Source organism: Chenopodium album, chromosome 18 (genome assembly GCF_948465745.1).
Source record: "Chenopodium album chromosome 18, dcCheAlbu1.1, whole genome shotgun sequence".
Lineage (NCBI taxonomy): Eukaryota > Viridiplantae > Streptophyta > Magnoliopsida > Caryophyllales > Amaranthaceae > Chenopodium > Chenopodium album.
The window spans coordinates 40,302,794-40,319,155 of record NC_137851.1 but is presented as its reverse complement, the minus strand read 5'-3'; the positions used below and the strand labels follow the sequence as shown (position 1 = coordinate 40,319,155).

The following is a 16,362-nucleotide window of genomic DNA, read 5'->3' as shown; positions in this document are numbered from 1 at the left end:
GCCTCATATCACTTCCGACTGTGAACACCGAGGGTGGACATTCCTAACAGAGCCGATTGCAATAGCGCACAGATGTAGGTTTACGCCCTTAATTCATTAATTTTGTTGTCTAAATCCGACCTTACCAATAGGTAGAGGTGTCGGCCTAAAAAAGAGAAAAAAAAATGCTCATGCTCAAGACAGTTGATGAATGATGAATGACCACATGAGTACACTTACACAAATTAACAACGCAAATTCAGGTTTAAACCACTACACATTTTATATAAAAACAAAGTCCCCAGTGGAGTCGCCAGACTGTGGTACCTGGTTTTTAGTGGACAAAGATTAGTCTATAAAAGGTTCCACTTAAGTGTCTAATAAGACCTATAATTAAAGACTTAGAGTCGCCACCTTATTTTTATCCGAATAAGGACGGATTTTAAAACAGTCAATAAAAAAAATCAACTGTTAACTCCATAAAAAGAAATAAGGCACAGGGTTCGAGGTTTAGGTTAAGAGAATCGAATGTCTGGAACTCGTCTTCCCTTCCGTTCTAAGGAACGGGCTCTTACTATTGCGTTGTTAAGAATCAAGTTTTAAGACATGTAAACCACATCAAAAAAAATTAATATAAGGTAGGTTTGAGCACCAAAGTTGCACTACGTACTGATCATAGCGAGATTTTGAGTTCACTCACAGATCAAAACCTTCGTAGTTCGGACATATGCCATGTTTTAAATAACCAATTCCATTGGGTTTTTAATTTGGGTTATTGACATAAATGTCATTTTTGCAAGTGGTATTTTAGTGATCTTTGACGGATTCACTCATAAAAGTAAAATGAACCACCTTGGTTGAGGAAAATCACCCCGATTGGTGATCACCAAAAATGTCTTTTGAATAAGACAATTCAACAAATGCATCCCGATTGGCGACTTTTAAGTGGATTAAGGTATTTTTTTGGAGTGAAAATGTAAGGGTTCACTATATAATCTCACTTTAGGTTTAAAATCACTCAAGGGTAATTTTGTAAGGTTTTAAGGGTTATGTATTTAGGCTTAATGGAATTGACCAAGTAAAACACGTCACCTGTCAAGACCTTAAAATAAAAGGGAACAATAAACTATTTAATTATATTCGACTGTCAATTAATCCATCAGGTAATTATAATGGGATATAAGCTTATTTTTATGGAGATGGATAATTGCTACAACCTTATACAACTAAATAATTAATCTTAACCTCATGTTTGGAAATGAGGCCATAACCTTATATTAACTATTATTAATTATTAGAAATAAACAAGCAAAGTTATGATTCATTCTTGTGTCACAAAAGGGTTTGAAATAAAAAGGTTCACGAAATTATAAAAGAAAATAATGTTTGCTAAAACTTTATTTCTGAAGTCATCTTAAAATAAAATAAAAGATTCTGAAAATAACACTTTGAATTAAGGCTGGTTAAAACTCTTATTTTTAAAGTCATTTTTAAAATAAGATTAAAGACATTTTAATTAAAACTCCATGAGTTAAGAATTATATATATAATATAGTGTAATATAGGTTTCATACCACCATTAGTTCTTTAAAAATAAATTAATACAATTTTTAAAAAGCAATTAAGAGAAAAACGTGCATATTTCATCTCTTTGATAGGTTGAACTAAAAAAATCATTAAAAATCATAGAAAAATCGAAAAAATTATTGTGAGATATGGTTGGAAAGATCTTGAAAAGTTCTAGCACTTGAGCTAAATAAATGGAACTTATTCTAGTCTTAAGGGTTGTTTCACAGGCCATCTTTGGGTCGTGGTAAGTAATTCTTCACTCTTGAACAACCTTTGAACTCTTAATTCCTTAAGTCCTTAAGCTCACTTTAAGAAATAAATCATTCTTTAAAATATATATTAGGAAGTCACATAAATGTATTAACCTTTCATATTTAAAATGCATTATAAAGAGATGCAATGTAAAATGCAATTAACCCCCTTATTTGTAACCTATCACCTCACCAATAGGCTTGGCTTTCTAATGTGGAGTAATGAAAGATTTAGGGCTAATTTAGCACCTAATATCGTCATTACCCCTATTGGTAACATCACATGAAATCAAACACATTAATTAGCATAATAATAATAATTAAGGAAATTAAGAAAGGAATAAAGATAATACCTCGAACTAGATGTAGCAATTTTTTGGATAATCCTTCTTACTTATCAAGGATGAAAAGATGATCACTCCTTAATTAAAGTGCAATAAAAGAGACTAAGTGATTTTTTTTTTTTTTGGAGTTTTGAGATATTAAAGGAAATTAATGCAAACATAAAGCTAAAGAACTTTTTTTTGATTTTTGATTAGAGAAAATAAACTTGAAAAATAAAGCTAAATCTTGAGAAACAAACCCCTTTTTTTTTGTTTTTAATATAGACTTACTAATATTTTTTAGTAAGGATAATAAAAAAATAATTCTTGAACTTGAAATTTTTTGTGTTTTTTTTATAGGAATTAAAGATGAGAACAACTCTTAAATAAAAATAACAATATCAACTTAATTATAAGATGCTTTTAATAAGCTAATAATTTAAGAATTAAGCTAAGTTAGAGAGATTTTAACTAAAGTAAAGATTAGAGTCGAAAATTTTTTAGAGAGAATTTTTAGAGAGAGAATTTGTAGGAATTTTTGGTGTCTACACTTGCCTTTATGATCTAGGCACTAACAAGCATACTTATTTCATTTAGAGTTCCTTTACCTCAAAGTTAACAGGTACACATCATGTAAAATTTTTTTAATCAAACATGACATATACCTGTCTCTAAGCACACTATTATGTGAATTAATGAGGTTTATGTTTGCAAAAACTTGAACAATAAACAAGCAATATACTCACCAATTTGATGTTTAATTCATCTTTAATCAAAATTTTCAGGAGTAATATAAACCAAGAAGCTTGACTTAGAGGTTCTGCTCAATAGTTAGTGCACTCATAACTCCTCTGACTAAATCATACTAACATAAACATCATTTGAAAAGACTTAATATATTGATGCATCTAATTTATGTGTAATAGATATAAGCTCGGGAACTTGCAACAAAATAGTACCTGCCTAATATACTTAAGTAGACTAGCAAACCCCTAGGATAACAATTCCTATAACCCCAATTCTATCTAAGTTGTAAAACTTTAACTAAATAACTCAGATCATTATCATATTAATTTCCAATAAGCTAAACTAATTTTAATAATAAACTAGTGGCATGCATGTGATCTGTAGGATATGAATTGATAATCCAAATTAAAACGTCAACCTTGAATGATAACATGTAAATCATAACAATTAAAATCATCTTAACCCATAATCATATTACAAATATGCTTCTCAAGTCTGACATTATTAATTCTATGCTCTTCTTTGAAATATTAGTTTAGTATAGAGAATTTCATACTCTTTAGTTTTTAATAACTCACTTTCACACATAATTCAAATTCAATAAATAATATTAAGGATAACTATGCGGATTAGTTAAAAATTATAGTCAGCTATGTATAAAAATTATAAAACTGATTGAAATCCAAATCCAAAATCTTTCCAAAAACAAAAACAACCAATTGCATAATAATCGCAACGACACGAAATTAAATAGTAGAACAATCAATCACAAAACAACCCAGAAACAAAAATAAATCGAAAGCGTAAAAATTAAGAAAACCCAGAATATATTACATCTAAAAATCAAATCCAACATCAAATTAACCAGTTATAAATGCCAAATTCACTTCAGAGATTAAAAGGGCAACGATGACTTACGAATGAAATTCAGAATACAACGTCTTTGCCGGCATCAAACCCAACTAGCCAATCATAAATGCAAAGAAAGCAGTGTGAGTAGAGTGCAAAGCAACTAGTTAATTACGAAACAGATACTCTACACTCTTAATCAACTCTCACCTGAGTAGAAAGAAAGGAGGTGAGTAACCAATTGTGGGATATGATGATTTTAAGGTGATGAGTGTGTTGTATAATGAGATCAACAACTGAAAAGTGGAGTAACTGCTGATTCATAATGAATAAATTTTGGAGCCAAAAATAATTTACCATTCCGCGGGTTTGGAGAGGAGTGAGGCGTTGAGGATGGAGTTGAGGCGTTAAGGATGATGGGGTTTGGTTTTGTTTTGTTTTTTTTGTTTTGTTTTTTTTTTTAACTTCATTTTTATTTTGAGAAATAAATGTGGAGTACTAGCTAATGGTTCCTTTTTTTGGGAATAAATTAGGGGATCTTACTTGAGGGAAAAATTGCCCGGAAAAATTCCACCTTTGGCCCGTCCGCTAAAAATAATCCCACCTTTACCCCCCGATCTTTTTTAATGGTCCCATTTTACCAGGAACCGGTTGAGTAGATAATTTTTATTTTTTTAAGTTTAATTGACACGTGTAGGCGTGTAGCTACTTGATTGGTCAAAAAAATTTTAAAAAATAAAACAAAGAAGTAGTAAAAAAAAAAAAACCACCACCACCTAAGCCACCACCATCCCTGCCACCACCCAAACCCAAACCCTACAACCACCATCTCCCCTAGACCCGAAACTACCGCTATGGAGTTCGTGCTGACCGGAATCCCACCCAGCCAACCCAACCCCATTAACCCATTAACTCAACCATTCGAAAACCCACCAAACTAAATCGGTAAATCCTAGAAAACGGGTTGAATCAGGCAGTGGATTTTGACGTAGGGGAATCGGGGGACGGGGGAGGTTGACTGGGCAGAATCGGGGGATGGGGGAGGTCGGCGAAGCCGAAATTAGGGGACGGGGGATGAGGGAGGTTAATGACGCCGGAATCGGGGTGGGGGAGGTCAGCGAACTGAGACCAGATTCGTGGTCAAGGATTTCGGCGAGCTGAGGCCGGATTCGTGGGTCAAGAGTTCGGCGTGGCTGGATTCGTGGATCAAAGGAGTTCGGTGTGGCCGGAATCCTGAGACAATGGAGGTCAGCGCAGCCCGAGATTGGTGGTAGAGGAGGTAGGCGTGGCTGGTAGGTGGTTTGGCTGGTGGATGGTGGTTAAAATTAATTAATTGATTTTTTTATTACTTTTTTTTTTAATTTTATTTTTGGACCAATTAGGTGCTAACACGTGTCAATCAACTTGCTATAACAAGTTAACCAACCGGTTGGGACCATTAAAAAAGATGAGGGGATAAAGGTGGGATTATTTAACATTAATCCAAAGGTGGGATTATTTTTAGCGGACGGCCCAAAGGTGAGATTATTGTGGGCAATTTTTCCCTTACTTGGGTGGGAAGTGGGATTAAAAAAATCTTAATGAAACAAAGTTGTAATCTATTATTGGATTATGACGAATAAATTATTGGATTAAAAAATATGATGGATAAATTAAAATGGGTATTGGTAGCAACTTGCTAGTTTGTGGACGGTAATCTATTAAAATAATAATAATAATAATAATAATAATAAAATAAAAAATCAAACTATTTATTTTAACGAATAAAAAACAGCTGTACAATAAACATTGTATATCCATATTAATATTGTCCTAAAATGATTACTAGTTAGTCTACTATTGACTAATATTACTCCCTATATATATACACAAACTTAAAAAAAAAAAAAAAAAAACAAAAACCGGGTGTATAATAATTATTGTACATCCATTATAAAGATAGCCTAAAGTGATCAGAAGTTACCCCTAAAATGAATAAAAGTTACCACAATATGCATAAAAGTAACCCAATACAAATAAAAATTATCTACGCTTTATTAGTAAAGAATCACATTTAAATGACTAAAAATCAATTATTAATGATTGAATGTAATTAAATTACCTTTATAAAACTGCTCTTGTTGTCTATTTATATATAAAAAAATTGTATTATGTTTAAGGTTACCCAAAAAAAAGCAAAAAGTTACCCTAAAATTAGCTAAAAGTTACCCTTATACCGCTCGATGTATACTAATATTAGTGTAAATCGGGTGCATATAAAAGTTTTTCATATATATAAAGGTTGTCTATGCCTTTAATGATAAATTTACTCTCTGTAAATAGATTAAAAAAAAAAGTTTTGTAAGTAAAATCAACTATAATATCCTTATAAAACTTATTTCATTGGCTATTTACATTAAAAATTGGCAAAAAGTTACCCTGCTAAACTATTTTACGTTTTCTAAAGCATAATTAATTTTATCTAAGCTTATGTGAGCTTATTTTTTTTGTAAAATATATGGAATAAAGGTGAACATAATAGAGTCTTGTTTGTAATAATGTTTGACTTTATACAAATGTAATATTGAATTGAAATCAGCAAAAATGTAATCAAGGAGACCAAAGTCAACTGATATGAAATAGACCCACCCAAACTCATTTAAACCTAAGCTAATACTCCAATTTGAGCATTAACCAATACAAAATTGATGGCTTTTTCCAAACTTGACATGGACCCGATAGTTATTATCTCGACTCAAAATTGATCAGACCCAAACCGAGGTGGTTCAAAAGGGTAACCTTGACCATTATGACAATTTTTTTTTAACACAATTGTGAAAGTCAAGTTACTATATAGAGTAAAAAGAAACAAAGTTACGTAGTGAGTTTTACCATTAAGTTTTATACAAATGTGAAATTCAATCAAATTAATTGTTTTATTATGTTAACAAGTTATATAAAAATGTTAAAGTTAAATTGTTTTATTACGTTAATAAGTTTTATACCGATTTGACCAAATTTGATCTCAATTAATTCTAGTTAGACAATCATGAACTTAACCCAACTCAACATTAACCTATACATAAATGGTAACTATGTTGAGATGATTTGATGTTAAGCCAATTTGTTTTCAAACATAACAAATTGAATAATTGACACGACCTATTCTAATCCAAACGAATCAGGTGGACTAAAATGGTAACTTTGGCTCATTATTACCCAATCACCAAATGGTCAAGCTTTAATTGAATTGATACGATAGAAACCAATTGATACTAATACTCCCCATGTTCTTATATAATCCGCATAATAAAACTTGACACATATGCATTACTTTAACTTTAAATAAATACGACTAAATATTGGTAAAAAATTTGAAGTTGAGATTATGATACCTTATATTATTACCTATTTAACGGTATATTTCATGATAAAATTAAATTTTTATATGTTACAAAAAAAACGATAGTCAAAATTAGTAAATAAGTAGTGAAAAAGTCAAATATGTCAATTTTTTAAGAATTGAGGGAACAATAATTTTACGATTATTATTATTATTATTATTATTATTATTATTATTATTATATTGCTGTTATTATTATTATTATTACATCACTAATCATTGAAAAAAAATCACTTAAAAGTTAACTAACCCCCAACTAATCCGTTAGAGACTTAGTTCTTCCTTCAAAGTAGAACAAACAAAACCAAAGTCAACTAATTCTTCCCACAGATTAAAAAACCCCAACTAATTCTTCCCACAAAATCGAACAAACAAAACCAAATTGCCCCTCTGTTATTCCAACTCTCAGAATTTCGCTCGCTTATTCCTAATAGATTAACCCCAAAATAGCATGAAATTTGATTTTGATTTCGATTAGATATCAACTTGTAATTTGTTGGTGTAGATTGAAGAGAGTAAAGAATTAAAAATCGATAGTTTGGTTCCATCTTCTGATAATATCTTGGTGCAACCTGAAGATAGCAGTAGGTAGATCGAGGAAGAAACAAAGGCAAGTAAGTCCGGCAATTCGACTAAACTTGCTAATTTCTGTTCGTTAATTTGGTATTTTGTTAACTTGAATATCTGGAGTAACTTGTATTGGGTTTGCAGATTTCATACATTGTAGTAGCATATTCAATTGTTGGCTTTTGAAAGTAATTCAATATGAGTTAAACTTGTGTACTTGTGATGATACATGCATATTTCTTATCTTTTATAAGAATTAGGTTATGAATTTTCCATATCCCAGAATTGCTATTTTGATTCTTAGTATGTCAGGCTAAGTCTTATTGTGGTACAGAGATATTACTCAATGGAGTAATTTAACTGTGAGTATGGAAATACGATGAGTTTTTTTTTAAGAAATTAGATAATTAAGATTATGGTGTAATTGGTTTTATAATCCATATTATTGATATTAATTTTGTGAAATCTTATTTCAGATCGACTATTTGTAGTATAATTACTATTTTAATCGCTAGAATATTAGACTTCATTTGTATACAGTTTTATGTTTTGTATGATGGCCTGGTTGCCAGAGTCTATTTGCGTGAATATTGTTTGGATGACATGATATTCATTTTATGCTATCAGTTGCCATGTTGTTAAAAATATTACACATGTGTATTTTTTTTTCTAAGTTTACCCTCTTGACTAGAAATATATTAAGTAAAGTCTACTCTTTTTGTTTATGTAAGCTTCATGGTTGATTGGTGGAGAGTGTATAAAGGAATGTTTTGACGTATGTTGCCCTCCTTGGAAATCTAGACATAACTTAGTTTACCCTTTAGGGAATGACACTATATCCAAGGATTTATGTCCTTAGTTGTCTATTAGTTTATTATCTTTGTTGTTCACCCTCTTTATAGGTTCTTATGTTATAGATTAATATCAGGTTATGGCAAAAATCAACAAAGGTTGGATTGATGCACCCCAAAGTGCCGAAGAATATATCAAAGGAGTTGAAAATTTTCTTGATTTTGCATTTCTAAATTCAACCATGGGCGCAAAGGAAGATGATGAACTGGAAATTTTATGCCCATGTATGAAGTGTGTTAACAGATTCTGGTTCCAAGGGAGGAGGTTTTCAATCACCTAATTGCTAACAGATTTAACAAGAGGTATAAAGTGTAGAACTTTCATGGCAAAGGATTGACAATAGGGTCTTCTTCAAAGGGAGATGGGCATCAGTGTGATAATCAAAACACATTAGACAATATGGACGAGATGATTAATGATATTTTCAGAGATGTTATTGGAAGTTCAAGCTCCTAAGCTAAAGAACTTCGAAAGGGTCCGGATGAGAGTGCTAAAAAGTTTTATAAATTGTTAGAGGATGCACGAGAGGAATTATATCCAGGTTGTAAGGATTTTTCTGTGCTTTCATACACAGTGCGACTCTATTTACTTAAATGCCTTAATGGGTGGAGCAATTCCTCATTCGATAAGTTGATGAAGCTTCAATGTGATGCCTTTCCATTTGCAAAGCTTCCCACTTCTTTTCATCAAGCTAAAAAAATGGCGAAGAACCTTGGACTTAATTACAAACGAATTGATGCGTATCCTAATGATTGTATGTTGTATTGGAAAGAACGTGCAAATGACAAGTCTTGCCATGTTTGTAAAGCTTCTAGGTGGAAGTTAAATGAGAAGCAAAAAGAGGAAGGTGCATTGCTCGACGAAGGAGTTCCTACAAAAGTGCTGCGTTACTTTCCTCTTAAACCTTGTTTACAAAGGTTGTTTATGTGCTCTAAAACGGCTGAACTCATGACATGGCATGAAACTGATCGCAAAAAAGATGACAAATTAAGGCACCCTACTGATGGACAAGCTTGGAAAGATTTCGATGTTGTGCATCCTCAATTTGCAAGTGATTTTCGAAATGTGAGGCTTGGTCTTACTACTGATGGTTTCAACCCATTTAGAACTATAATAGTATTTGGCCTGTTGTTTTATCCATTTATAATTTGCCTCCTTGGTTATATAATAATTTTGAGTACAATATCATGTCTTTGATTATACCTGGTCCTTCTTCTCCGGGTTATGACATTGATGTTTACTTGCAACTATTAATCGAGGAATTGAAGGAGTTATGGGAAGTTGGAATTGACACCTATGATGTTGTGAAAGTTGAGACATTTTCTTTAAAGGCAGCCTTGTTATGGACAATCAGTGACTTCCCTGCTTATGCAATGTTGTCTGGAGCACCAAAGGAGAATTTGCTTGCCCAAATTACAATCATAAGATTTGGTCCAAATACCTGAAGTATAGCAAGAAAATGTGTTACATGGGACATCGTAGCTCTTTGAAAGAAAATCATCTATGGTGCCGTAATAAGAGAGCTTTTGATGGTAATATAGAGACAAGGCCGCCTCCTCCTACTAGATTCCTGGTTCTGAGGTATTAAAAGATTTAGAAGGGTTTGAAAATAAGTTTGGGAAAACTCAAAAGAAGGGCAGAAAGAAATTTCCTTGGAAGAAGAAATCAATTTTCTTTGAGCTTCATTATTGGGAAACTAATACCTTGCGTCATAATCTTGATGTTATGCACATTGAGAAAAATATTTGTGATAGTGTGCTTGGTACTTTGCTTGATATCCCAGGAAAGACTAAGGACCATGTGGCAGCTCGCTTTGATTTACAAGATATGGGTATAAGAAAGGAACTCCATCCAAAGAGAACAAATAATAGAGGGAAGTGTTTATATTCCAAAGCCTGTTTTTCTTTATCTTCTAGTGAAAAAGACTTGTTCTACAGTGTAATAAAAGGTGCTAAGTTTCCCGATGGTTGTGCATCAAACATCTCCAGATGTGTCCAATCCAATGAGAGGAAGGTTGCTGGTTGCAAGAGCCATGATGCCCACTTTATGCTTCATTATTTGCTCTAAGTTGCGGTAAAGAATACCTTGCCTAAGCAAGTAGCATTAACTTTGATTAGGTTAGGATCCTTTTTCAAGGGTTTATGTAGGAAAGTTCTAAAGCCTAAAGGTTTTGATGATCTTGAATCTGTAATCATAGAGATACTTTGCCAACTTGAGAAGATATTCCCCCCAAGTTTCTTTGACATAATGATCCACCTTCCACTTCATCTTGTAGAAGAGGTAAGTCTTGGGGGCCCTGTTCAAGGTCGTTGGATGTATCCGAAAGAGCGGTATTTGGGTAAATTGAAGTCATATGTAAAAAATAGAAGTCGACCCGAAGGTTCCATTGCAGAGGCCTACTTAGTAGAAGAATGCCTTATTTTTTGTTCTCGGTATCTTCACGATGATTTTAGTTCAAAGTTGAATGGGGCACCTAGAAATGATGATGATACTGCATCCAATGAAGATGGAAGCCTTTTTCCTAAATTTGGACGTCCTTTAGGTGTAAAAAAGAAAAATAAAGGCAAAAAGGTTTCTTTAGATGAGGACACTTTGATGAAAGCTCATCGTTGTGTACTCTTTAATTGTGATGAAATAAGTGGTTACATAAGGTCAGTAAGTAATTTTAAGGTACTATTTCATATTTACTATATTTTAATCTTTATTATTTATAATTGACTAATACAACTAAGTTGCTTTGTGATATGTATGTAGTGAACATCAAGATTTAGTGAATCGTCAAAGAAGTCAAGGCAGATGGGGTAAGCGGAGTAGATGGGCGAGAGAACAAGAACATAGTCATGATATTGGAGCATGGTTCAAGGATCGCGTACATGAAGAAAATGTTTCCAAGGAAATCAAGGCTTTATCCCAAGGTCCTGACTATATTGTGAGAAGTTTTAAAGGGTACCTAATAAATGGTACCAAATTTCATACAACTGCACATGAGTCAAAAAGGAAAACTCAATGTAGTGGAGTTAGTGTAACATCTTCAAAGTTGAGTTTTGCAAGTTCTAGGGATCAAAATCCTGTTGTTGGGGATGTAAAATATTATGGAGTGGTGGAGGATATCATTGAGTTAGATTATTTTGGTCATTAAAGTGGTATTGTTTCGCTGTAAATGGTTTCAAGTGGAGCAAGATGAGTTTGGGCTAACGTGTGCAAATTTTAAAAGGTTATGCTTTACTAATGACCCTTTTGGGATGGCTAATCAAGTAAACCAAGTTTTTTATGTGCAAGATTCCAAAGGAAAACATTTGCATTACGTTATGGAAACTATCCCCGGAGACTTCTTTGATATGAGTGAAGAATCAAATGGTGATGTTGGAGTTTCTTATTGGAATGAATCTGCTAGCGATGGTGTTCTCCCAAGGGCAACTGTTGATGATGATTATGATGTTAGTTGGTTGAGAGAGGACTTGCCTGCCACTACTGTTGACATTCTAGAATACATGTTAGATATGCAAGTAGAGCCAGAAATTGATGATTCGGATGATGAAATCGAGGACAACACTCTATGGGATTTCATGCAAGCAAGTGAAGATGAAGCTTAGGAAATATGATTGGTCCTTTCTAGTATTATTTTTTTAGTTACTTTGAAGTAATAAAAGCTTAGGGATTTTAGCTTAAGCATTTTTGGTTTTGTTTGACTGCAAAATTATCAGTTTTAATGACTAAAAGTTTGGGTTTTTTTTTTTTTTTGGTTTTGCGATTATTTGATAATCTCTTGAAGCTTAATTTGTTTGTTTTGGATTAGAATCAGCTAACTGCCCAAATAAAATAAATATGAAGTTCTTGTAGTCGTATCTCATCTTGTCCTGAGTTGCTTGGCTCAAAGTTTCTTGCTTTCTTGACTGACCTGTACTTTATTGATTTCCCCAATTTTATGTCTCACAGGCTTGCAATCGTTACGAGGTTTCAGAAACTGCTTTTGGTGTTGGTATAACCTCTTAAACTAGCTTTTGTACTTTGCTTGTAACGTTATTAGATCAGCTTATGAATGTTGGAGGAGATGCTAAAGAGTATTCTAGCAGCCAGCCACCAGCTTGCCAGGCTGCAGCCAGTTGCCATCAGCAGCAGCAGCTAGCTCTAGAAGCAGGCAACAGATAGCCGCCAACAGCATGCAGTAGGCAGCCGCAAGCAGTAGACACCAAATCACCTCAGGCGGCAGTAGCTTGTAGATATTGGGATAATGTCATTTTAAGCTTAAATCTGGTAAAAATATGCTGAATTTACCTCATGCTTAATCAAGCAATTTAGTTTTAGCAGTTTTGGGTTGGTTCGATTGCAAAAGTATTGGTTAAATTGGACTTAAGAATATGAATAAGTTTGAATATTAGAATTTGGAATTAGCATTGGTGTGAGTTGATTGATAATTTTTCTGCTGCCATGTCAGATTTTGGAATTATAACTTTTGAGAATTAGATTTTGGGCTGAAATATTGCTTTATAAACTTAGTTTCTTAAGAAGCATTTCCATGTTCTAAATCAAAGTGAATTGTAATTGTCAAGCTCCAATTTTCATACTAAAGATTCAACCTGTGTATGTGAGGTATATAATAAAGAATATACCTATGCTCTCTTGTTTGGGCCCTAGTATGTCATATTTCCAACTTTTTTGGTTTATTTTGCTGTAGCTATTTGGATAACACAAAACGACAACCAGTACTTATATTATTTTCTAGTACCACAATATTGCAAAACGAATTGAAATGGAAGGAAAGGCAGTTGGATTGTCGTGAATCATATTAGTCAGCTTGGACAAGCGACTGCCAGCCACCCGCAGCAGCAGGCAGGCAGCTACTAGCCAGCAGGCAGTCGCTAGCCATTAGCAGTTGGCAGCCTGTAGCTGGCAGCCTGCTGCTGGCAGCCTACAGCCAGCAGGTAGCAGCAAGCTGCCAGCCACAGGATGCAGCTAGCCGCCACCAGCAGGAAGTCACCAGCGGCATGCAGTAGCAGGCTGTAGGCAGCAACAGCAACTCGGGTAAAAATATGCTGAATTCTTTGGTTTTTATTATTGCAAAGTATTTGTTAAATTGGACTTTAGAATAAGAATTAGTTTGACAAAATTTACTTTGAGTGAAATCATGTTGGTAACTAAAATTATATACTTGCAACTTTGTAAGTATTAGTATTCTCACTAGATATATATGGTATATATCCCAATTAGACATAAATATTATAAGATCTTGGGGATTTTGTGAGTTAATTGATATTCTTACAACAACCATGTCTGATTTTTGAATTATAACATTTGAGAATTAGATTTAGGCTGAATATTGATACATATATGTATAATTTGTTTTATAAATTTGGTTTTTTTAAGAAGCATTCCCATGTTCTTACCAAAGTGAATTGTAAGTGTCAAGTCATTTGAGAAAATTTTATTTTGGATGAAATAATGTTGGTAACAAAAATTAAATACTTGATATGTACTAGAATTCTCACAGATAAATGATTTAAATCCCAATTATACACAAAAGTTATCAGATTGTGGGGATTTTGTGAGTTAATTGATATGTTTGCTACTGCCATGTTAGCTTTTGGAATTAGATTTTGGGCTGAAATAATGATATATTTATTTTTTTTGGCTAAAAGTTGTTTTATAAACATGGTTTCAATAAGAAGAATTTCCATGTTTATAAAATATGCTTTATGTTTTCAGGATGCCTTGATCTTAATCTCACACTGCACATTGTACAAATCAGCAGAAGAAGAGGTGTTGATATGGGTGTGGCATCTGCTAAGTGTTGGTCTTGTAATAACCGAGTTTTCGTCCCAATCAGCAGCCAGCCAGCCACAAGTAGCAGCTAGCTGCCACCAACAGGCAGTCGCCAGTAGCAGGCAGTCGGAACAACTTGTAGATATTGGGTGAGTGTCTTGTGGCCCTCCCCCTCCCCACTCCCACCCGCCACCCCCCCTCCTTAAATTTAGTAACTAAAATTTTATCTAAGGAAAGTAACTTACATTTTATCTCAAAAGAAATGAGAACTCATATGTCCAATTCTGTTGCATTCTCTAGAATCAGTTTCTGCTTGGGATTCGTTTAGGGTCACTGCAGCACACTAGATCAAGATTGTTTAAAGCTTTATCATGGTTTAGTAGCTATAGATTGTTTCTGGTCATGCTTTTTAGTAGCAAGTAATGCTGTTGAATGGTCAACTCTTGATGAATCTTTTTGTGAACTGTTCAAAATCTCTCCACGCACAACCTTTTTTTTTGGATTCTAATCACATTGCTTTGTAATTGCGATATTTCTTCGAATTCATCATTTAAGGAAATGGTTATATGTAGGGAAAATATATAAATAAAATGGTAGCTTACTAGTCTATGATAGGTAAGTGAAACTTAATTGTATAGGTTTCTCAAAATTAATAAATTGAAGCACAGGAAACATTGACTTGATTAAGTCAGCTTAGGTTGCTGCATTTGAACTTTTCTATCTAATTTAAAAGAGAAAGTTTGTTGACTATCTACTGTCATGCACATAGGTCAACTCGATAAAGGATTACAAGAATTTGAGTTGATTACCACAAAGTATGGCATGATACCAACTCTGCCTCATTTTGCTTGTATCATTGACCTATTGGGTTGATCTGGACACCTTCAGAAAGCTCAGCTATTGATACTGGAAATCCCTGAGATTTCTAGTTTGTATTCTTCATTGCTTGGTGCTGTTGGGTACCATTTGGATACAAAACTTGGCAAATATATGACAAAGGAACTTTCTGAGCTGGAGCCTAGAAATCGAGCTACATTCGTGGTTTTATCTAATATACATGCAGCAATTGGTAGGCATGAGGACGTTAAGAAACTCAGGAGTATGATTGATGTGAAGGGATTGTAGAAATATCCAGGCATCGTGTACAGATAACCTGAAATGATTTTCATATTTACCTTGAAAGCAATCAGAGATGCCACACAATATCGCCACTAAGGGAGGAAAAGGCTATCATCCTATATTGCTATAACAATGAAGAATCTAATTAAAAGAAAGATATCACAGTTTTTGAAGAGTTCTTGAAAACATTTGACAGTCATCTGAACTAGCAGCATACTCTAGTGACACTTGAGATAATTACTGACATTCATATTGTAGGGCATCAGTAGCACATTTTTTCTCTAAATATAATTAGATTTGTGTTACACTTGGATTTTAAGAAGTGCCTACTAATGCCCTGCTGCTACCTTGCTGTACTAATGCTACCCGCATTCGTGCCTTCTACATTATGCTGCTGCTGCTACACGTTGTTGCCACTGTCTTTTTTATTTTTTTTCAAAGACTTCCAGCCTTTTGTAATTTATTTGTACTGTATAATTAACATCAATTCTACTCGTATGAAAATAGTTACTTTTACATGTATGTTATATTTTCTACATTGATTTAGCTTTAAAAATGATGTTGTGCAATGTGAAATCCACCAAACACATATGCACTGGCCTGGTTGAATTTGTGTGCCTTCAAGGCCAAAATTATCGGTGCTAAATTATTTTTTCTAATCATCAACTATTGTTGTCATACACACCTTTATGTTAACGTTTTCAAATTGTTGAATAGATAATAATTTGTTCTTATTGACAATAATCTGTTATTATTATTTTTAAACCAATGTTCTAAATAATAACCTATCTTATGTAAGGCAATGACAACACATGAAACAATCGTTGTCTTAGATACCTTGAAAAAGCATTTTTAAAATTATTACGTAAGCAACAATTTTATTGTTGTTATCTTTTTGGGCAACATTTTAAATAATTGTTGTCTTATGTAAAAAAAAATGGCTACATTTTACATATTGTTGTCT

The 16,362-nt window shown here is 33.3% G+C and overlaps 1 protein-coding gene across 2 annotated transcripts; it reads left to right on the top strand.

The window, feature by feature from the left end:
- The first annotated feature begins 7,398 nt into the window (after nucleotides 1-7,398).
- On the top strand, nucleotides 7,399-15,885 carry LOC145592406 (uncharacterized). Of its 2 annotated transcripts, XM_081648853.1 has the most exons (6): nucleotides 7,399-7,714; nucleotides 8,596-11,170; nucleotides 11,274-12,773; nucleotides 13,195-13,541; nucleotides 14,156-14,428; nucleotides 15,049-15,885. In XM_081648853.1, exons 2-3 carry the CDS (start codon nucleotides 10,767-10,769, stop codon nucleotides 11,656-11,658), a joined length of 789 nt encoding a protein of 262 aa, XP_081504979.1. In that variant the 5' UTR covers nucleotides 7,399-7,714; nucleotides 8,596-10,766; the 3' UTR covers nucleotides 11,659-12,773; nucleotides 13,195-13,541; nucleotides 14,156-14,428; nucleotides 15,049-15,885. The 2 variants fall into 2 exon arrangements, with proteins under 2 accessions (XP_081504979.1, XP_081504978.1); XM_081648852.1 differs by having other exon boundaries at nucleotides 11,274-13,541.
- Nucleotides 15,886-16,362: the final 477 nt, after the last annotated feature.

What these genes read in the sequence shown, in the direction of transcription:
- LOC145592406 (XM_081648853.1), top strand. Translation starts at nt 10,767, where the DNA reads ATGATCCACCTTCCACTTCATCTTGTAGAAGAGGTAAGTCTTGGGGGC. An exon ending in GAAATAAGTGGTTACATAAG is followed by an intron (nt 11,171 to 11,273) that starts GTCAGTAAGTAA and finishes ATATGTATGTAG; the next exon opens with TGAACATCAAGATTTAGTGA.